This window comes from Falco naumanni, chromosome 13 (genome assembly GCF_017639655.2).
Source record: "Falco naumanni isolate bFalNau1 chromosome 13, bFalNau1.pat, whole genome shotgun sequence".
NCBI lineage: Eukaryota > Metazoa > Chordata > Aves > Falconiformes > Falconidae > Falco > Falco naumanni.
This window is the reverse complement of record NC_054066.1, coordinates 24,085,475-24,108,673: the sequence shown is the minus strand read 5'-3', so window position 1 is coordinate 24,108,673 and position 23,199 is coordinate 24,085,475. Positions and strand designations below refer to the sequence as shown.

General features: G+C 46.5%; 1 protein-coding gene and 1 long non-coding RNA gene across 2 annotated transcripts; one reads left to right on the top strand and one right to left on the bottom strand.

Annotated features, from left to right (window-relative positions):
• Positions 1 to 702: 702 nt before the first annotated feature.
• Positions 703 to 9,330, bottom strand: LOC121097098. The gene is made up of 3 exons (XR_005830775.1): positions 8,763 to 9,330; positions 5,899 to 6,136; positions 703 to 1,862 (listed from the first exon to the last, which is right to left on the bottom strand). It is a non-coding gene; the product is annotated as an uncharacterized LOC121097098 (long non-coding RNA).
• A 1,214-nt stretch (positions 9,331 to 10,544) lies between these two features.
• On the top strand, positions 10,545 to 18,135 carry TMEM212 (transmembrane protein 212). The gene is made up of 3 exons (XM_040613582.1): positions 10,545 to 10,789; positions 16,224 to 16,372; positions 18,025 to 18,135. Exons 1-3 carry the CDS (start codon positions 10,591 to 10,593, stop codon positions 18,133 to 18,135), a joined length of 459 nt encoding a protein of 152 aa, XP_040469516.1. The 5' UTR covers positions 10,545 to 10,590.
• Positions 18,136 to 23,199: the final 5,064 nt, after the last annotated feature.

The following is a 23,199-nucleotide window of genomic DNA, read 5'->3' as shown; positions in this document are numbered from 1 at the left end:
TGCTCTGGAATCAGGGATGAAGTTAAGCCAACGAGGGAGAGAACCATTTCACACCACTTTCTTGTGCTGTTTGTGGAATTCCCAAAATTAAACCTCGTGCCAATGAGTACCCCACTGAGCTGGCCCTGGCAAACTCCTGCTCCAGCCAGTCGGCACTTGTCTGGGTTTGAACTAAATTCACTGCGAAGTCCCCAGAAATGATGTGACAGTCGGGGAAGTGGTGGAGTCACCATCCCTGGAGGTATTTAAAAGAGGTGTAGGTGTGGCACTGAGCACCACAGTTTAGTGGTGGACTTGGCAGTGCTGGGTTAACGTTTGGACTCTATGATCTTCAAGGGCTTTTCCAACCTAAATGATTCTGTGGTCCTGTTAAGCTGTGGGGCACAACAGCATGAAATGGTGCAGGGACACAGCCTTTTCTGGAGCCCTTCTGGAGCCTGCGGAGGGGCCTGTAGTGCCTCTGCTCTGGGAGGCAGTTGACCCACAAGATGGGTGAAGTTAAGAGATAAGTGGGTGACGATACGCCAGCAGCAGCACAGGATCGCCCGTTGTGGCTCCAGCTGTGAGGCGCTTCCTCTTTCCATTGTCACTTTAGCGTTATACCAAAGGAACAAAAAGAAAGCAGTTTATGGCCTTTTTCTTTTCCTTTTTTTTTTTTTTTAATAACTAGTTTAATTTTTATTGTTTTAAAGGTAGGAAGAAGTGACCTTTTATCTCAGAGTAGTGGGGAAAAAACTGTATAATATTCCTGCACCTAACCATACTAAATGGAAAGGAAAAATCCCCTGCAGTTTTCAGAAAACCAGGCAAAACTAGGAGTCTGGCCAGCCACTCTCTTCATTGCTTTTAACAGATCTGTGCCGCAAGGGTATTCACCCCACTTTAAAAGCGGGTGAATAGAGGTAGGAAAGTGGGAGGCTGCACAGAGACAGCAGAGGAGAAGGTGCTTCAGGCCTGCAAGTTCTGGCTCAAAGCGGCTGGCCCCCAGCACAGTGTGCTCGTTTGGTATGAAACCACTCAGCTGCTTCAAATCTACTGAAATATCTTGACAGGGTAGCTCTGCTTTTCTTCTGCTGCTTCTGGTGCCCATCTGGTCCCCAGAGGGTGGGCACGGCCGGCCCCAGCAGGCTTCCTAAGAACAAACTGGGGAGGGGGCACATTCCTTCCCCATGATGGCTGAGCAAGATGTCTGTGGCATACTTAGGTGTCCAAATATTGTGTTTCTTGGAAACAGCTGGCAGTTGCACAGCCCCTCCAGCTGGGGTTCCCACCACCCACCTGCATCTCCTTGGGTGCATCTTGCCCAGCCATCACATGCCACGGCGCACAGCTGCTTGTAGCCAGCTGCAGAATGATTCCTCACAAATCCTCAGCAGCTCCTACGGCATTCGGTGAAACTACAGCCTTTTGGGGAAGAGGCAGCAAACACTTGTGGCTGAACTTCAGCAATTAAAACTTGCTTCACCAAAATCGGAGCACAATGAGGCTTTCCTGCCAGCAGCAATTAGAAACGAGCATTATCTGATTGCTTTCTGCAGCAGTAGCGCTTCGTTATTTTCCTCCTGTGAGGGGCAGGGAAACATCATCAGTGGGGGGTGTGTGTGTGTGTACGATACCTGTCGGATTTACTCTTGGCAAGTGGGGATATTTCTTATAAACTCTTCAGAAGTGCTTGATTCAAGGCTTTTGAAAGGTTCTCTCATCTTTATCCTGAATGACTTCTCCATCTCTAGTCTGTGAGACAGCAGCTTTTGTCAGGCTGGTGGTTCAGGCTGAACTCACAGAGCAAAGCTCTCCTGAAGCTTCATTTAGTGATGAAAGGGATGCTGAGGTTCCCCGGGAGAGATCTGAGCAAAAACCCTCTGGAAACAGAGTAGGTTCCAGTGGGAAAAAAAAAAACCAAAACAGTCGGGTTATTGTATTTAGGTTATTTACATTAGTGCTAGTACTTGTTTGAAGGTTAGTATATTTCAGTAAACTTGCTATCAGTGAGCAGCTAAGTCCTCCTGCTTTGCTTAGATAGGGAAGAGCGTGCTGTCCTTGAAACGCCAGCCTGACTTTTCACGGTTGCACCCCAAGTCCCACTGTGTGGCCACAGCACTGAAGACACGATGCTGCTTGTTACCCAGCTCCTTTGCCTCGCTGGAAACGGAGCCTAACCTTTCTACACGGCAGACAGCAGCCCTGGACAGTGGTGTACCCTGCTATCTGATTTTTGGGAGGCTCCTCATGACTCCACATGCAGTCTTTGAGGGTTCAATGTTTTGAAAAGCAGACTTTAGAAGGATGTTGTAAAACGAACACCTTTAACTTCTGATTGCAGAACACCTTTGACTTCTGATTGCAAAAAGCAGAGATCGCTTCAGGAGATTACCGCCCCCGCACAAATAGTTCTGTTTAGGGTTGTACCACTCTTAACGACTTGACTGGCTGAGATAGCACTCACACAGTGATAGTCCGGGCAAGAACTGGTTTTAATTAGGAGCACTAAGGCTTGCTAAGTGACCAAGTGTGGTACTGAGTCACATCACATGAAACGGTATGGAGATTGCTTAGGGCCATGGAGTTAAGTCCTGCCTTTTAAAATCTTTGCTAAGACTGTTCCCCTGGGAGGAGGAAGCCAGCGCGGCGCTTGGCCGCACGGCACGTTGTTCAAGCGGGTACCACAACTGCGTCTGGTCAGAGGCTAAAGAGGAGCATTTCACGGACTCCTAAGAACAGACATACTGAAATACTACTTCAGTGGAGACACATGGCTGGGGAGGGCATTCCTTCCATTCTCACGCAGTCCCTGAAATTATTTAACACTTGCCAGCCCATTAAACACCATGCTTTTGCTTGGGATTTTGTAGTTCTATGTAAGTGGAAGCAGTGCCTCCAGACAGTGGTGTTAGGATGCTCTCCCCCTGACTTTGCATGGAGCCCTGAGCGAGCCAAGGCTGTGCCGAGATGGATGCAGAATGGCAGCAGTAGGACCCACCTGGCCCCTGCACGCTGCCTGCCCCTCTGCCCACGCTGGGCAGCTTGCTCCAGGAGCCCGCGTCCCTTCCTCCATCATTGCTGTGCAGGGAGGAGGAAGCCTTTTGAAAGATGCAACAGAGCCAGCGAGCCTCGGTTCCTTGTTTGGGGGCAGATGAGTTGTGTTCTGGGAACTGTAGTTCCTGGGAAACATGAATTTGCAGCTTTCCTCAAAAGGCAAGCCAGGAAAGCCTGTGACTATTTCCATTGCTCCAGTGCAAGGGAAAATGTGTTGAAATGAAGAGAGGGAAATTTTTATAGGCAACTCTGCTTGGAAATCAGCGGACTGCAGTAGGAAAACTGGGACACGCTTAGGAGGATTAGACACCAAGGAAGAAACTCTTCCTGCCTTGATGAGAATGGGAACCGGCTGGTATTTTCTGGACTCTGCAGTCACAGGGAAAGTCGCCCTGGGGTTCACTAGGAGCTACAAAGGCTGCCTGAGGACAGAGCGTTGGCTGGCCAGAGCGGCAGGCACAGCTAAGCCCTCATGGCTTAAGGGGGATGAAACTGTTCTGGCAGAGCTGAAGAAAGTAGCTTCACAAAAAGGAGCTGGAGAATCTGGACCTCAACCCCCACCTGCCTGGCAGAGGAGAAGAGCCCCCCTGCCTGCTGCTTTTGCCTAGGGAAGAGGCTTCAGGGCACCACGTGCTGCAGAGCTATAAACCAGAAACTGCAGATACTGCTAAAAGAAGAACCTGTTGGTATGAACTAAGAATTACTGACAAAAAGTGTACAGCAGCTGTTTGTGGTTTACATAAGTTACCGCAGCGTTTGTATGCTGAAAGAGGCGGAGGAAGTGTTTCTAAGGATGGCTGAGGAGAACTGAACACGGCACCGGAGCCAGGCTGATAAATCAAAGAGCAGGCACTACGTTTGCCCAAAGCTTCAAATACTATTTTGGGGAAAGTGGTTTCTATTCTTATTCTGGAAAAGACTACTATGCCCTTGTTTGTAAGGAGAAATGATGTCCTCTGCTTATGCAAAATTCAGTACAATATGTCCTGTGGAAAGTCTGAAAGCATTACCTAGACCTTCTGAAGCACACAGTGGGGATAACCACCTTTCATTACCAGGCTCAAACTCACCTGCACAGCCACCAGCCCCGCAAACCCAGAGCCTTTGGTCCATGCCTGGCCTTGGCCCTGTGCTGCAGAGGTCCCAGCAGCCCAGGCTCTTGCTGGAAGGCTGGAGTTATGAGCAAGCAGCTCAGCTGTGGAGGTCTTGGTCTCATCACTGATGCTGGCTGCTGCAGCGCATCCTCGGCAGCCTCCCTGCGCTCCGAGGGCTCCGGGTGCACGGAGCTGCTTGAGAAACGGCTGCCACTTACCCTGCTCTCCTGCTTTGGGGTAGGGCATCAATGGGAGCACTGCACTTACAAACCGAACACTAAATAACTGGAAATAATCATCAGTGAAGACATTTACGAGCTGAGTGGGGCCCTAGGACAATAAAGGATGGCTGATGGTAGCTCATTCGTTACCATCTGCACAAACTGGCGGTAAAGCTGACACCGGCAGTCAGAATCACAGCCTTTCAAAGACCTCTTAGACATCATTTTCCACTTTTACAAATTCAATTAACTCCCTTACCCTCAAGCAGCACGATAAAAAAATATTTTTCCAGGTAATGTAGCCATATTCTAGTTAAAGCAGCAGAGAGAACGTTAAAGCAAAAACCAGGCCTAAATTAAAACTGTTATTCTCATTTTCTACCTGGACATTTTGGCAATTGCTCCTTCTCTGACAGGAACAGCTGTTTTGTTCAGTGCCGTGATTCATGGGCTTCTAAACCAGAATGCTGATGGATGAATTCTCAAAAGATGGAGTTGAATCTTTCCATCCCCATGTGGAATCCCATCTGAATCCCCATGTCTTTCTCTGATTCTACCAGGTATAAGTTTATTCTACCATAAGTTTAGACGGTAACAGTCATATTTTCTTTTTCAAGAATAAGCTGTTGTGCTCTCTGGTCCTCCTTCCCCACAGCAGGCAGGTTCACAGGGCTTTAGCATTTTGGAAGGGGAACATTTTGCATTGTAGAAGAGCACTGAACTAAACTGTAAGGGAAGGCTCAGAAGAGGGAAGAGCGATGTGATCACAACACAAAGCCCAGAAGCAGCTCCTGACTGAACCATCCCTTTTCTTGCTCCAGAAATCAGAGCTGGCCACAAAGGGTCTGGGCTGAAGCAGCAGCTGCCAGGGACAAGGCAAGGTAGGGGCAGCAGCCCCGAGCACCCTGGTGAAGCTGTTGCTGAAATTACGGCTTTGGGACACGTTGGCTGTAGCCAGCGCTGGGGTGTTCCCAGATAAGAAGCCACAGGGAGGCCCAGAGAGCAGCACGCTGTGCAGCCTGTTCAAGGTCTGGGTCTGAGCCTGGAAAGCCATCAGCTGGTGTTGGGACATGTTGATTTCTGCACAAAGGTAATCTCTGTACCGTTAATGCAGCCCAGCATCTGGTTTCCAGAACAGCTCGGTGGTGAAGCTATTATTTTTGTTAACTGTACTATCCAAATAGAAGCTTATGGACCTGATTTTCTGCAGAAAATTAATCATACCAGCATACAAATGGCAAGACTGAGTAGAGACTCAGCTATTGTACCAGCAGTTCAGCCCACCTTTCCTGGACAGAAAATGTTTCTCGTATCCCATGACACCATCCCACCATGTCGTTTCCCTGGGCTCCTGAATTTCCCAACACCGTGATGTCTGCGCACAGTTTGTGGTGAACAAATTGACGGTGACTGACTTATTCAGCATATCTTCTCAGTGGTAGCATTAATACCTTCCCCATTCAGTGATGTAATATTTTATGTGCAAAGTGCATCTGAGGCTCGGTAAGCCTTACCAGCCTTACTTCTGAGCCTTACTAAATCCTTACCAGGATGTGCAAAAATCAGCATTGGTAGAGAGGGCACTTCTTGCACTGTGTTGCTGGTGGAAAGAGGCAGATGAAGAACAACCTTTGAACCTGTAAGCTCAGACCAGCTCCCCTCCAAAACAGCCTTTCTCTGCCATGTCCAGAAAGTGCTGAGCCAAAGTCATCCAGATGCTGGAGGTGCTCAACAGAGGTGCTCCTCAGCTGAGCTGTGGCTCTGTGCAGCTCCGCTGCAAGGGCTCTAAGGTGCAAGAAGAGAGATGGCTGTTGAGGCTGACATCCTGAGCGCATAACTTACCTCTTCACCCTGCACGCCGGACTGAAGCTTATCTTCCACCACAACACCTCGTCTGGCTTTGAGGATGCCAAGTGATAAAGGTTCCACCATCCTTGCTCAGAAACCACTGCCTAATTACCCTTGCACCTAGGATAATTAAGCTTTCAAAGCTGAATATTTCTATTTCAGTCTCTTCTAGGAGATCTTGTTGCAACTTCTCCAGCAATATAGCAATGCACTTCTGCCATCAGATAGCTTTTTTTGTGTGTAGGGGTCTGGAACCCCTGCTCACACCTGCTGTCCCCTCACCGGGCTGCATCTGTGACCGAATCATTCCTCTGGTGCATGCACAGTTCACTGCACCTAAGTCAAGGGGGGATGTTTAAACTGAAAGCGTGGAAGTCCCCTGTCGGACCAAGCAGTAGGACACTCACACTCACCCCAGGGGTGCCACATCACCTCGGTCGCGGGGACACCCCAGGTTTGCCCTCCAGCAGGGATGGAGAGCACACGGGCACATTTCTTTATACAATAGAAGAATCACCAAAAGGCTTCAGCTCTGTCTTTGATAAAAAGGCAGCCAGAGAATTGCCCTCTCCCACGAGCCCCGGCGCTCAGCCTATGAGATAATATAGGCTGGCCTTTTCTTTGCAGCTGTATTGTTTTAGTGCTTGGAAAATAGCAGCAGGCTGAGCAATGAGTCATCTGTCACTAGATGGGGTTAAAGTAATTTCCGTTTTCTGTTGCCATGGGGAAATCAACGTCCTAAGATTTGTCCTTTCTCCCACTCAAACACGTGGGAGTAGAAAGCCTGAAACCCAGCAGGGCTAAACAGTTTTTTAAAATTTTATATATTCCCCCCACCCCCCCCTTATAAACAAACTTCCCTCCGTGGCCTTGCAGCTGTCAGTCTGTTCCCGGAATCGTCCGGTTAACAATGTCATTCCCCTTGGATTGCAAAAAATCCAGAAGCAGAGTTTAAGTAAATATTTGACATTCATATAGGAGTTGCTTCATGTTATCACTTATAAGAGCCTCTGTTGCCTGTAAAATTTTACCTGTACATTCGAGGGGGTTATAAACTTGTTATTATACAATAAAATTGAAACTTCAAAAAAAAGTCAATGAAAGTGGCAGCTCACCCAGTACTCGGGGTATAGCTTAGAGCAGAAACAGGAAAGAGGAAATTGCAGTAAACACCGTTTAAAAGCCTCGCTAATGTATAGCTTATATGAGCAGCAGCATAGCAACATCTAGTGTTGATCAGGGATATAGCTGAAGGTTATCGCCATACTTCATTAATAACGGCCATTTGATGAACTCTGCAGGCAGGCTTTTCCCGGACCACCACCCCGGCTCCTTCTCCCGTGTCTTTCATAACACGTCACTTTTTCATGCTCCGTGCCACTGCTTTTGTTAGCTTCACAGAAGTGCAGTTATCTGGTAACGCTCTCCGTCTGCCTGGATTGTTTCGAGCATTACTGTGGTTATAGTTAAGAGACGACTCAATAGATCTACAGGTTTAAATGCGATTCAGTGCAACGGTGGCCAAAACTCTTAGCATCTGAACTGAAATTAAGAAAGCAATTCCTACCCGGCAGCTGATCACGTTACCAACTGTATAATCAAACCCAGGACCAATTAAACACTGCTGTCAAATTGGTGGAACATTCAAAATTACTCCTTTCCCTGGAAATGAGCGTGCAAGCGTAAGGTTGCAGCGCTAAGTGGACTGTCAGAGAAGGCTGTGTTCTCACTCCCCTGTACTGCCCTGCAAACGCAGGGATTACTGTATTATGTGCAGTTTAAGACCATCTATAGAAAAATGTATTGATGCATTTTAAATCCATCACCATATCCCATGTAGACACTTCTTTTCCTTTAAAAGACCTCTGATCCTCCAAGTTAAGTCCCTTGCAACTTAGCTCCTCCGTAGGTTATGGATTAACACTACTTTAAATTAGCTAACTAAACTAATCAAGTTTAACTTAACATTAGTTTAGCTTTTTAGTTTAGATGTAATTATTTTTAATGGCTTTGTTGAACTCTCACAATTTTCTTCGTATAAGCAAGCCCTTACATCAGGGCTCACAGAAGACTAGAATAAAATAATTTGTCCTCTTAGGTTACAGCCCCTCTTACATGGGGTTTGCTTCATCTTCAGTAAAATAACATCCTTTGGGTTTTCTCAAACAAAACAAGACTCATGAATGGCTGCTTTCCAAATCCGGCTCTGTCTTGCAACACACTGTGAACAGATTTTTTGCCACATCCAAGTTTATTACATGATCTAATTAGCATGACTGTGTAGGTGCATGGAATGCACTGGGGGAGAGGAAAAATACAAGTGTGCAAAACACTGTTATATAATTTCCTACAGGAACACACTTATTAATGACAGAGACCTGGATCCCTCTCCAGATACTTTTGAGCAGGATTTAAGGAGCAAGCAGCTGGGCAAGGAAAAAGAAAGGATATTCAAGTCTATAGCAGAGTAAAGGGTCAAAAGCAGGAAATACTGAATACCACCAGATTTTTGTGACCTAAAAATACAATTACAACTTTTAAAAGCTATTAATTCCATACTCACATTTGTTGCTTTTGTCTCCATATAAAACGATTCAGTGAAATTCAATGCACGGCTGAAAGCGAGGACTGCAAGCGTGTCAGCCATACTGCAAGGCTAGCTCTTCAGCAGAAAATGAAATACAGCTTCTAATTAATAGCAAGAAACATGGATTGTTAACCACCCCGGCCACGAGAAAGGCATTAGGGTGTCTACTGGAAATGTGCAGCCAGAACACAGATCAGAGCTCTGCTCTATGTTACTGAGACATTCACACCGCCCTAACCAAGTTAAACGGGAAGCTAAGTAACATAAAGCTATCAGAACCTTTTTCTTCCTTCTGCATGCTTGAAAATACATTTTAAAATTACGTGTGATCTTTCAGAGCCTTTAAAGGGGTCAGGCACTAAGCTCATCTGGCATGCCGATCTCATTCAGGAACATGAAGTCATCCTCCAAGCTGCATTCCTGAGTCAAGAACGTGTAATTTTCCATGTGCTTTACTGACTTGCACATTGAACAGAGATTAATACTAATTTTATTGAAGATTGGGCATATTTAAGAAAATTGCCAGCCCTGCTAATTGCCTTTTAATTAAACTAGAAGTGGAATAGTGTTTGCCAGAGAGGGCTGCTGTTATTCCAATAAACATGCCCCACACAGCCTGCTGCGCTATGCCATAAATCCATTCAACGCTACATCTCACCCAATGGGCTGAATTGGGTACTATAGGATCTCCAGAGGTGTAAGTTTAATTGTAAATTAAATTTGTCACTCTGGTTTTCCTTGCAGTGCGGAGGGGATGTTGTCATCACAGCAGCCCAAGGAGCCTCCACCATGCAAGCTGGCTTACCCTGAAGCACAGACCATTCCAGTCTCCTGGGGCACGTGGTGGTACCCAGTGCCACCCTGGCTGATGGCAGCATTCCAGCAGCGGGGGCGGGACGGGGGGCCACAGGTCTGCAATGAGTCTGATGGTTATCAGCAGCATGCCTGGGGGATTGCATATGATAAAGTACACAACACAATTGCTTTGGCTCTTGCAAACAAAATATTTGCTGTGGCAGGCAGGGAGAAACAGGGCTGCAGTCTGATGAGCAGTGGGAGGCACCAGCCCTAATCCCTTTCAAATCAAAGACCTTTCCACCACCGTGCCCAGGAGCAGATCCTAGGAACGACCTCCTGTCTCCAAAGCGCCTCTCAAAGCTCCCAGTGCCCTTACCTTTCATGTTGGGGGCAATCAAAGACACCAACAGCATTAGCTGTGTGATTCGCTTGATTTCAAGTTACAAGGTAGAGCCCATTCGCTCTAAATTTCCTTACTACAGACATGTCGCACCAACAGTAACTCTCCCCGGGGAGGAGGTGGTCCGGCCGGGGAGGAGGTGGTCCGGCCGGGGAGGACGCGCTGTGTCCTGCAGAGGCTGCCGGCACCAGGGGGCTGGTGTCACAGGGGCTGCGGTGGGCAGGACAGCCTTGGAAACAGCAGCCCCAGTTGCTGTTAGCACGTTGCTAGCGCTCTCTGCACTGGGAAGCAGTCCATCCTCTTGGGAAGGTGGATGAAGAGGTAATTCCGAAATCACAGGATGGGCTTTCCGCAGCTGAAAGTGAAGGGCAACGAGTCTGGAAAAAAAACATATTCCTGGGGGTGAAGGAGCCTTACCACGCTGCAATACCCTCTGTTTCTGTAGGAACATCTGAAGATAAACAGAATAGTGCTTCTTTGTGCCAGGTAAACAGCTCATACATGCCATGGCTACAGTCTCTAAGGAGCTTCTGTTTATTATGAAATGTCTCTGCCTCAGCTTTAGCTACAAACCCTCACTGTGAATGCAGCAGGGAGAAGTTTACAATGAAAGTGAAGGGCTTGTACAAAGTGAATAGAAGTATACTTATTACCTTTGGGGTTATAAGCATTTTTTCTGGCATTTTGCCTTTTTCCCCTGCTTTTTCTTATAAGCTCTGGTTCTTTGGATGGAGCGTTTGCCTTGCCAGTGCCATTTGCAATGGAGCTTTGGTAGGCAGAACAAATGCGTTGTCAAAAAAAAGACGTTAGAGATGCTACAGACACTTTAAAAAGTCAATTGTGTCTGAATTTTCTATTTGCTAGCTCCTGCAAACTATCTTCTGACAGAGAAATGCTTGGAACTATATGAAACTAAAGCAAGAGGCTCCCTAGAGGCTCTTGATAAGATTTAAATTTGCAGTAAATATTGGCATATTGATTATTGTCATGACCTGCCGATTTTTAATTTCCCTTTACAGAGAAAACTCAAATTTTCTCATTCTGAACCTAATTTGGATTGTTAAAAGGATATAAATGTAAATTAACATCCTCGGGGTTACACTGGTGTAATTGAGATAATTGTTTAGCTTTTTCCTTTGGTTCATTCCCTAAGCTTTTGAATTTCCAAAGGGATGTTGTAAGCGATGCAATGAGACAAGTACAACAAGCTTTACAGAGTGAAAGCTCCGGTAGGCACGCAGCCGTGAAATCCTCATCCTCTGAGAGCGCGATGCGTGTCTCATGCCTCCTCATGGAACCTCTCTGGTTGCACAACGTAAAAGCCAATGAGGTTTTTCAGGACCAGGTCCTGTAGCTGTGAGGGTTAAGAGGTGCCGGTGGCCCTGTGGCTGGCGGTGAAGCGCTAAGGAAGATGAATCAAAACAGGGGTTAGAGGAAGGGTGAGTCATCTTCTCCCCCTCGCCCCAGTGGTTAGAGAGGAAGACCTCCAGGGGACTTGGAGCCTCCATCCTTCCATGGTTTTCCAGTGCACCAGACAGTATTCTGGTGATATGGATGGTAATGATCTGGCCATGGGGTTTTATACCCACATATTCCCACCCCAGGGCTGGTAAACCATGAAGCAGTTTGTTGTTTTCTTTTTTAATCCAAAGGCAGAGAGAATAAGTTTTTTCATGGCATTGTTATTTCTGATGTCCTCATACCAGGGATTTGGCTACAGTACTTTATGGCTTTCCTACCCTTCCATCAACCTTGGGATGTTTACTTTTCTCCAAACATAGCTGTTTGCAGCATGCTAACAAGTACTGAAGATCTTTTAACACTGCTATTTGTTTACTGAAGACATCAAAGCCTTTCCCCCCCCCAAGCCTTCTTTCAGTCAGTACAATCTGCAAACAGCCATGCAAAACCAAGGTGTGCTTTGTGTAGAGCAAAATAAAACCACAGAAGATACACATATTTCCTTAGCTGAGATTCTAAATTTAGCTCGGCTTCATCTTTCATTCCTCAGCTTCTCAAACTACTCGTTCCCAACCAAGAGCCGTGCAGTTTCAGCTGACCTTCCTATTGCCTTCAGCCTAGGCGGAAGAATACAACTGCAAACGGGGACAGTGGCAGTGAGGTGTAATCTAAAGCAAGTATTTTGTTACATCTATGAGCAGATGAGTTTCCTCGTCTAACTTTGATGGTCGAGATGCTAGACTAATGGAAAGTACCACTCTGAATTTTTTTGCATTAGGTCCTGTCAGCTTTCGGCTCAGACCCAGGATGTGGGTGCTGGGCAATGCACAGTGGAGGAAATAGCAAACGTCGGCAGCAAATTAAATAACCAGAACTACTGAAAATAATGCCCTAAGAAATACTGGGGCATCCTTCTATGGATTTCCTAGATGTGTTGAGGCTATTTTAAGGCTAATTGAACTCCCACTCCTCACAGTGTAAACAGGATTATTCCTTCTATGGAACACAAAGCAACGTAAACATCACTGTGATGTCACTGGTATTTCCACTCATGCTTCAAGTATCGCCTTGCCCCAGATGTGCATCCCACCATTCAGAGTGCGCTAAGCATCGACAGTACATCCCAAGAAGCGTCTCCATGGAGGACAACCTCTGTGGAGGAGGACCTGCTGGAGTGGTACCCAGGGACCAGCCCCCCGGAGCTGCCCGACCGGTCGGCTGCGGTATGGGCAATGGGGGAGAAGAGGGCAACCAAGGAGGAGGGCAGGGCAAGGACTGACCCCCAGCATTTTTATTCCACAAGGAAGCAACAACTCACCTCAAGCTGCGTGGGCTGAAGATTACAGAGCGGGCAAAGGCCCGAGGCTTTCTGGGAATCGGGAAGGGTGACGTGCAAGGCCAGCAAGGGTCAGCAAGGCAGATCTGCGTGGACAAAGTGCAGATAACGAGGAACGCTGACTACATTGGCTGGGGAGGGATGGTGCATTAAGGGCATTTTCAGCAATGTACAACTTACTTTTTAATCACCTGCCCGTGGGTGTAGTTCACCCTGTCACAGCAGGGGAAGACCTGCCGCCTGACCTGGTGCTTGTGGGCATGGAGAGGACCCACACAGGAAGGGCTGGGTGGCCAGAGGATGTGCCGTTCAGCAGCTTTTAACCCTGAAAACACCAAGAGAAGACGTAAGGGGCAAGAAGTACAAACCTTTTCCCTTTCAGTAGCTTTAAACCAGGCAAGCAGTGCTGGTACAACAGCATGCAGCCCGAGAGAGGCTGCAAGTCTACAGGACACAGCAGTTTTGGCCTCTTCCCTTGACTTTGGGTGCTGCTGAACTTGCATATAGCATCTGGCTCAGCAAGGCAGGGCTCAGCCTCCCAGAGGCGAGAAAGAAAAGGAGCAACTGTTCCCCAGTCCTGGGGTCACCATGGCCTGGGAGCAGCAATGTGGCCCCTCGGTGACACAGCCAGCCTGCCCCTTCCAGCCCCAGCACGCAGGTGTCTCCTGCAAAGCAATTTCAGGGTCTTGCCTTCAGAAATGAAACAAAATAGCAAAGCCTTAAAAAATAAAGTTTTAAGCACATCCAACTTTGGGATGGAGCGTAAAATTTCTTGCCAGAGAATTTAAAACAAACTGGAAACTGATCATCTACTCATTTAAACGATGTGCCTGGAGCTAAACCAGCAAGGCTGAATAATCTCTGCACTGCTTTCATCCTTCTTCAATTTTTTCTTTGTTCCATCAGCCACATGTGCGTTAAGTGTAAATTGAAGGGCTCTTAGCTGGAAAAGCAGACTGTGAGAAGGGCTTGGCCCTCATCTCATAATTCGGCTTCAGTATTATAATTACTCTTAATAGCACTCTTATTTTGTTGTATTATTTATTCTGGCTAGAACCCCTTAGGATCCCTTGAGGGCTTTTTTTTCTGGTGGATATAGCCAACATCCACTCATGAATCCAGATGTTTCTGCTTTTATCCACGGGAATTTAATGGTATGGATATGCCAAGATTATAACTTCAGGCTCAGCCTCAAGACAAGTATTTTTCAAATTCCCTAAATCAAAACTGGAAAGTGCCATGTAAAACCTATGCCTTACTGCATTGAGCATGCCAGAATGGAAATCAAACCACAGGACAATATTGCTTAAGGTTCTGGATCTGTGCAATACACTCTCTTACATTGCACCAGAACTGACAGCCCAGATCGTGCTATTTTGTGTTCTCTGACACAGACTCTCATCTTTAGCACATCTTCAGCTCTTCTTTCCATTCACCAGCCCAAAACGAACAGCAAAGATACACGTGGGTCCAAGATGCTTATGCTGGCAAAAAAAAAAAAAAAGAAAGATTACTTGCTTCAAGCCAGAGTCACTGCTGGTGTAGTTAAATGAATGAAAATCTGTCTGTGTATGTCACCTCCCCATCATCAACACAGATACTCTCCCCAGTCAAATCTGGTTCTGAAATAAGGGCAGTGATGAAACACACCCTGCCCTGACGGGGACCTGCTGAATAACGCAAGGATCTGCTGTGCCTGTGGCAGCACTTGGGAAGAATAATCAAACCCAAACTTATTCCTTGCCGAGTGACAAAAGCAGCACGAAGCAGACACTAAAATAACCGTTCTGCACCACCTGGGGTTTTCCTTGGGCACTCCCCTTTGTGGCACCCTCGCTTTCCTCCCTGCTCCCCATTTGTCAGTGTGAGAATCCTGAATAAAGTAGCTGTGCGGTGGTGGTCAGCGCCAGCCTGGTGGCTTGGATGGTGTCCCCTGTTGGGGATGGCCATCTCCTTCCAAGTGCTCCAATGTGCCTCAGGAGCATGAGAACAGCAATCACAGGAGATGCACATAACAGTTTTTGTTGGCCTTTTGGCAACCAACAGTAAATATCATCTGTGGCTGCACTGTGCACAACGAGGATGCAATGTTATGCCTGAGTCGACAAAAGATGTATTTTTTCCTTCAGGATGCTCTCAGCTGGCCTTGAGCGCATGCCAGCAGGTCCCTGGTCCTGCCTCTGCTGTGCATGATGCAGCCCCTTTTAAAGCCACTCTGTGCACTGGACCGGGAAGAAACACTGAGCAGTTATTCCAGCCTGATCAAGGAGAAGAGCCCTTTCTGCTCTGGCTGGAGAGCAGCAGCTAGTTACTGCTTGCTCTAATAGCATTAGTCCTTTACCTGCAGAGCTGTTGGATCAAAGGAAGTGTAAATTATTCCTAAAAGCTCTTTTAAAGCTTCCCCCAGCATGGAAAAGCCTCTCAGCTGGCACAAAGGACAGACCTGGCTCCATAGCAAACCCCTCCAGGGCAAGGATGCGCCGGGACAAGAGGGAGGCGCAAGAGCTGCGAGCGGGCACCAAGGGCTGAGCACCCAGCACCCAGACAGCCCGCACCCGCTCAAGCAGCCAAGCTGTTCACCCACCTACCCCAGAGCTGAGCTGAACCTCGCCAAAATCCTGCTGCGGGGAGCCACTGAGGGCAGAGGTAGGTGCAAGTGCCATCAGTCTGGGTGACACATCCAGGAATCTATATGGTATCTATATGTGTTGCACGCAGGAGGAAGCAAGGGAGCAGCAGAGTCAATCTGGACGATGCATTCAATGGGGAAAGCTGTTTTCTTGCTAATATTGTGGATCAAGCGTGCTGTGCAGGGCTTACAGAGGGTGCACATTAAGTATCCCACCAGCACAGTAGTTCTGCCAGTTCCTATCACATTTTCTTTAATAATGAGGAACTTTGTTAGTATTCAAGTATGCAGTTTAAATTTTAAAGGCCACCCACTGTACTTATAGGCTATATGACAAACTGCATAAATATACCTGTTCCAATTTATTCTTCTAGTATTTTTAGAAAATATGGTTTCAATGACTTTGTCTTCCCTGTAAAAAAAAAAATCCATATTTTTCTCTAATAAGTTCATGATATTCAAACTACTAATTTTCCTTACCATCACACCCTTTTTTGGACACAGAATAAAGGAGACTGAATATAAAAAACAGGGTGGGTTTTTTTTTTTTTACAAATTGGAAATTAAGAAATTAAAAAATACTGAGTCTTTAGTTTTAGAGTGTTTTCTTTTTTAAAAAAAATAATCTCTCAGCAGGTCAGAAAAGCGACAAAATGCTTTTGTCTCCAGTTCAGTGGGAGGCTAGTTTCGCTTTTGGCATACTGAACATCAAAGCGCCTCGGTGCAATCTGCCGCTGCTGTTGCAACTCTTCTACTTGGCCCATATCACCACTACTCACTTGCTGCGATGCTGGGACCAAGTACCTGCGTAAGGCATCCTGCTCCCCTTTCCCTACACCGACTTCCCAAACCTCTGCAGAGACCCATCGCATCACGAATGGTACCACCTCAGCCTGCAAATACAGGACCTGTGCTTGAGTTCAGCCATATTCCACGCATCTTCAGGTTTTGTGATGACCTTTGTGAGACTGCTCCAGTTTGGACATTTAAAAGTGGGCATTGGTTGTGGCAGGGAAGGTGGATTGCCACCTGTAATGCTGTTAACATTACAGGTAGCAATAATAATAAAGGTAATTAGCCAGGAGGGCAGCACAGCTGTGCCAGGACAGGCAGATCCTGAATGCACTCACATCAAGATTAGCAGCGCCCATGAAACCATGTGCAACATTCCATTAAATCACTTTATGAATGAGCAATTTGGCCCTTCATACCCATTACATCGCAGTACCGTTTCAACCAAAGGGACACACTTTTAACATACATAGCCTGGGCATCCAAATTTAAAGCCTAGGCGATATTTTAGAGAAATTATATGATTTGCTTTTGACATTACAAAAAGCATTTTGACATTACAAAAAGATTTGCCTTTCTGCTCTTCTTTACAACTGTGAAGACTGCGCTGCCATTAATGCACAGAGCTGCTGAAACCTGCACAGACATAGATCTGTTACCCAAACAGCAAAAAAGGTGTGAAAAATAACCAGCATCCAGCACATACCTTCTCTGCTCCAAGTAGAGCCCCAGGCAGCAGCCCCTCGCCAGTGTGGGAGGATGAGCAGTGAGGGCAGGAGGAGGAACAGGTCTTCGGGTGACCCGAAGCGGAGCCAGAGCTCAAGCACCATGCTCCGGACCAGCTCCCGTGTGAGGCACAGCATCAGTGTCCAGCCTGACACACCTCTGCCCACACACCTTGGAGGACCTGTGGCTGGCTCAGATATCCACCGATTTTGCTGTGCTGAGGAAAATCTCACCTACTGTGCATCTGATCCCTCGGGTTTTTCAGATTTTTTTTCTTCCTTTTAACCTTTGTTTGGAGCCAACCTTGAATCCCCCAAAATAACAGTGTTCCCATGACAACAGCCCAGCAGTGGACTCCTCCAGGGTATCTGAAGCATCAAAACACGGCAAGTGCTTCTTCCTCGGATCAGCATCACACCCCAAGGTACCATGGCCCCATCCCCTCTGCTCTCCTTCCTCTCATGCTGAAGTAGACTGCAAACTACTGTGGGCAGTGCTCCGTCTGCTTTGGCATTACTGGCATTTACTGAACGATAAGTCACACACACAAGTGATGCACGAGCAGGTATCAGACCACGGTACCAATTTATGGTGGGGGAAGAAAGGCCAGGAGGGTCTGCAGTCTAAAGGACTGGACAGCTGTTGGGTTTTGTAGCCCCCTAAACTTTATTAGTAAGATTTCTAGTTTTCATGCCATCCCTGGTATTTTACAGAGGATATGAAATGATCCTTTGTTATTCACAGCTGCCGCTTTGCTTCCAATAGACAGCACTTCTGCTCCCAATACATAGCACTGCTCCTGCTGCCCTTCAGCAAAGCCCTGCAAGTGCTGATCCCCCGGGTCCCAGCCCAGCAAGGCAGGCAACAGGTCCCACCGAGACCAAAAGCATCCCCAGCTGCCTCCTCTCCTGGAGCAGGGCAGGATCCCAGCCCTTTGCAGCATCAGGCCCTGCTTGCCCAAGCATTTTCTCCTGCGGGCAGCACAGCCTGTACCTTGCCCACAGCCCGGCTCCAGCCAAGTGCCCGATTGATCCACCGCTCTCGAGGCTGTTCCAAACCCCCATCCCTCCCCTGCAGCACTTCTGTCTGCCCTCAGACCAAGATTTACGAGGGCTACCCATGGATGCAGTTGCAAGAAAAGTCGAAGAGCCTTTGCTGCAATGCCACCAGCAGCACAAAACCAGCCACATACTCTTTGCATACCTGAACCTCGCCGAAGGGACGCGAGCAGGACACCCGAACAGAGACGGAGAGCTCTGAAGCAGGACCTGAGGAGGCAGCACGGATGCGTGCCAGCCTGACAATGGGGTTTCATTTAACAGGCACAGATTTAAGTGTGGAAATCAAATATGAAACAGTCGTAGCCAGCATTGTCTGCATTCTTGGAGTGGCACTAAACTAGCAGAAAGAAAAGAGCTGAGACACTGGCCCAGACATGCTCCAGCTGTCGGCGACTACCTCTTCCCTCCTCCACTGAATGTGACTATTCAGCTTGTTTTCATTTCATTATCGGACATTATTTTTGCAACTTGGGAAAAGAATAGAAAAAAAGGGGGGGTGTGGGGTGTGAAATAAAGTCCTTAAAATACTTTTGGGTTTATTATTGAGAACTAGACCATTTCTTTCCTTCTTATCAGAGGTAAGGTACAGACTTACTTCAAAAAGTGCACGGTATTATTAGTTAAGCATTTGTTTCTCGAACTCCTTTATTTCAGGGGCAGCAGCATTTGTGTTGCTGTGGTTATTCACTTAAGTCATACTCATTTAGTACTGAGCAACGTGCAATTAAATAGCCATATAAAACACCCACAGGGTGAGCAACAGCTGCCTACAGGTAACCTTAGATTTCATGTACTCACTTGCCAAATTTTCAGCTCTAGCCATATAAATCCTCGTTTGCATGTGGGAGCAGGGCAGGCCCTGTCCTCCATCACCGTGGGCAGGTAAGCAGGAGGCACTCCTTTGCCAGGCACAGCGCAAATCACGCTTTTAATGAGCTGGTTAAAAGCCCAGTGCTGCAGATTGCTATTAATGGGAGTGCTTCTTGACCCACCACAGGGTCAGCCCTGCCCCAGCTTCCCTTCCCTCCTCTGCCTTCCTCTCAAGAGCATAGCTTATCCATTTTTAATGTTAAAAAGAGTTCACATCCAAGATCTGATAGTAATTCTTTTCCCTGTCTTTATGCCAATTTTGCTTGACAGGGAAATGCCAGCATGCACCGCCCATCCCCCCCAGCTGGGGACACTCTGCCCTACAAAAAAGTCATAAACTTGCCAAAAGAAGGGCCAAGATTATATAGTTTTATATATATAAAAAGTTACATATATACACAAATATATATATATACACTCTCCCACTGAGCATAGTGGGAATTCTCAGTTTGTGCTGGACTTCTCTGGAAAAATCTTCCCTCCCTTTTGATGTTGATACACTTCGGCACAGCAGCGGATTTTCCATGGTGCTTCAAGGGAAAAAGCAGGATTCAGAGTGTTTCTTACCATTTTATCTTCCTCTTCGGGACAAAGGCATAGACGCCAACCCAGGAGCTCTCTTCATATCAGCTTTTGCACACTCCTGCAGTATTCCTGGCAGGAGGTCAGATTTGCTTCAGTCTTAGTTGTTGCCTCTCCAAACATTGCTTTGTAACATCCAAAGCACGTCTGTAATTCTGAATTTGAATATTTCAAGCTCCAACTAAGATTTTTGAAGTGCACGTGCAACGACTGCTCACTCCATGCAGATAACTGCTTCCTAATGAACGGTGTTGCTCTAAGGATTTGCATGGAGAAGTTTTAACCTTATTTTCACCTTATTCCAGCCAGCTCAGCAAGGGGAGAACCCTTCCTACCTCCTACCCCAACATGGTCATTCCCTGGGCTGGCTGGACCCGACCATGGCACTCACCAGGAATACTGGAGACATCAAGCACAGCAATCCACTCCCCAAGGCACGGAGCTGACCCTGCCAGGCAACCTGAGGGTCTGAGTAAGTTTTAAAGCAGATTGGAAGATGGGAAAATTTTTTTCATGTTTCTTGAAATCATGTTCTTTTCATTTTATGGCATTCAGATTGGATCACTTCCTTTTTCATCCTGACTTTTTTACCTTTTAGTAGTTCCACTTTTTTTTGTTTAATGAAAATTAATTCTCATAATAGAGCTTAATTTCCATTCATTAAGGATAAAAAATTGATTTCAAACAATGAGCTTCTCCAAACCCAGAAACCCTGGGTTTGCTCAACACCAAGCCTGTGCACAACTCCATTTACCTTAATATGAGTGCTTATCTCTAAGCGTGTGCTTAAGTGGGTTGTTGGCAAAAGCTAGAGTGCTTATCCCTTTCCAGATGACCCTATTTAATACTTACCAGTATTAATCTGCTCAATAACTATAAACACCAGAAAAGACACCTATTGCATTAGCTTTACAGACAGCTTTTCCAAATATCTCCATTACCCAGAAGGGTCAGACTGTTCCATGCTCCAGGGCTGACCCCAAAGCCACAGGAATCAGTGGAAGGGTGTTGACCAGTTACACCGGTTGGGGATGGGATCCCCTGTGAGCAGAAACACCTTTCTGCTTTTGGCACTGTGACTAGTAGGGATAACAAAGGCTCTGTGCTGACATTAAGAAAATTTGTTTTATATATTGACATCCTGTTAACCTCCAGCACACTTAAGGGAAGCGGTTAATTTAATGGTTACGTCAAAGACAGGCAGAATATGTATTGCTGAGCAACGAAGGCAATCACCAAGCCTAATCTCAGCTTTAACACCTGCACAGGACCACACTGACTGCAGGGACCTCTGTACAGAGCACACATTTAAAGAATCTGCCCTTGACTAGCAGAAATTTTTCAAATCAAAGCGGTGGTAGCTGATACAGACTGTAGATACGGGCTTCAGTATCTGCCTCCACCATGTCCTCCAGCAGCAAAGCCTTTCCAGATCCCACACGTCCTTCCCATTGAATCTGATGCAAAATGGATTGATTAACTCTCTCCCACCACTCAGACATAATAGGCTGCACACAGGGTCTTGTCTTACCCTACGGCAAAGGATCTCAGTGGCCCTCAAGAACCAGAAAAGTTTATTTTGCTATTAAACCTAAGCAGTGCCTTCGTTTCATTGCAATTAAATTTGACTATAGGTGGCATCCGTTTCACTGGGTATCAAACTTATATCGTGCATATATACAGAGGTAAAAGTGGAAGGTAATAAGGCACTTAGCTAAAATGAGATGCTTGACCTAACAATATAGAAAGATACCAAGGCCCCGACTCAACAAAATACTTTAGCACACACCCAGCAGCAGACATGCTAGACGATGCTGTTGAACTCCGCTTGATGCAAGTGCTGTAAGTGGCATTACGATAATCAGGATTCGTTACAGGTTGGATAGGATCTGAAATACAACTGTGCTGTAAAACGTTTTTTTTTAGTTTGTGAATGCCAGTACATCACTTGAAGGGATGAAGCTATAGTCTTTCCATTGCCTGTTCAGACACTGGCTCATATTTATACCCCAGAAAACACCTTAATTTACAAAAGCAAAGTAGAGAGATATTTGAGTGCTTGCATCACTTTAAGAAAACCTTTATCTTTGTGTGTCCGGCTGGCACTGGCACTTACACTCAAGCCGAGTCCCAGCTCACCAACCCACATTCGATGCTTCTACAGATTCAAGCACTGACTTTCTGGGCATGAGATTATGGACTTGTGCCCCCGAGTCCTGCCACTCAGAGCACTGCTCCAAACACCATTCCTGATTGTGGGTCACTCTCGACTTTGACTCATTTTCTGCTAAACAGCTCACCACCTCTGTTCATCCATCTCTCCATCTGTCTCCTGCACAATCATCACCGTCCTTTCCCCAAGTCTGCCCCCGACCCCCCCAGCTCAGCTCGTAGCTCAGGGTCAGCATCATCCCTTGATCCTTTATCCCGCTGCTTACATTTTTCATCCACTAGCTCCTAACAAGAAATGGAAAAGAAAGCTCCTTGCAGCTTCAGCCAACCTAAGGTCTTTTTGCCCAGAGAGACAATAACTATGGTTCAAGCCAAGATACTATCTCTTCCAGACGAGGGAAGTCTGGCAACCCCGATAGCTAATGACCTACGTAAGCCTGTGTTACAATTTCACTTTCCACAATTCAACTACAGTTTCTAAACTGTGTGGAAATGCTATATGGTATTTATGGAAACATTAATGTTACTTAGATTTTGGAAACAGTAATGCTGTTTTCAGTGGTTTGGTTAACCACAGTCTTGAACTATGATATTCACTTGATAAAGCTTAGAGATGCTTAGAGACATTTCTACCAAAATAGAAAGTCTGAGGCATTGCAGAAAATTAAAATCACTCCTGAGCACAGGTTCCTCCTCTCATCTGGCTGCAGTCCATGCAGGTGTCCATCTGCACACAGAGCAGACAGCAGAATTAAAGTCTAAACCTGCAATCATCAGTCAGGCAAAATTACAGTGGTGATGGTCTGCTTGGCTGAACAGAATGCTTTATGGCAGGTAATCAGCACACTCCTGCCCGATAACCTTTTTAATCTCTTGGGTTTCTAGTCAGCAGTTCTGCTTGTGTGGGCAGCAAGAATAAAAAAGCTATTTTCTCCGGAAGCGTTATAATTTCTATTTCAGTTCAGCACACTTCCTTATTGAACTGTCATTGCCCACAAATGAGTTTTCCAAGTAATTAATAGTTCAGGGGCTCTAATGAAGATGCCATGTAAGATTCTGCTACAGCAGCTCCAGGTGGCATTACCAGTCTGCCACCCTTCTCCAGCTCTTCAAAACTGCAATGACTCCTCCACAAGACAAGTGAGGATCTAAATAGTGCTACAGCACCGAGGCACAGGTTATTTTGCTCGTTAAAAAAAATAAATTACTTTAGCACCAGATGTGTCCATTCTAGACCATAAAATCCTGTTTATCAAGTCAGGAGGAAATCTTTAGCAGCAGCACCCCAGCTCTCCACGGGCTGTCCTCGTGTCTCTGCATGGGCTTTGCTTTAGAGGGTTTTTCGTGGGCACCTTGCCACCATCGTCACCTATGCAGCTTCACTGCTGATAGCAACCAGAAAAGCAAAAAGGAAGTGCTGTCAAGTCTTGCTCTGACCAGAGCAAAGGAGGTCGAGCAGCCTACTAAACTATCCCAGCTACTGCACGGCTGTAAGTGATGGAGCAGGAAGAGGGATAACACTGTGAAGGTTTGTAAAGGGAAGGGCTGGATCCAGCTGCCATGACACATGTTCAGTGCAGAAGACA

Excerpts from the sequence above, each read along its gene's own strand:
- TMEM212 (XM_040613582.1), top strand. The coding sequence starts at position 10,591 with ATGAAAGTGAAGGGCTTGTACAAAGTGAATAGAAGTATACTTATTACC. Across the intron at positions 10,790-16,223 it reads TGCGTTGTCAAAAAAAAGAC|GCATCCTGCTCCCCTTTCCC; the intron begins GTTAGAGATGCT and ends TACCTGCGTAAG. Across the intron at positions 16,373-18,024 it reads CAGGTTTTGTGATGACCTTT|ACCAAGATTTACGAGGGCTA; the intron begins GTGAGACTGCTC and ends GTCTGCCCTCAG.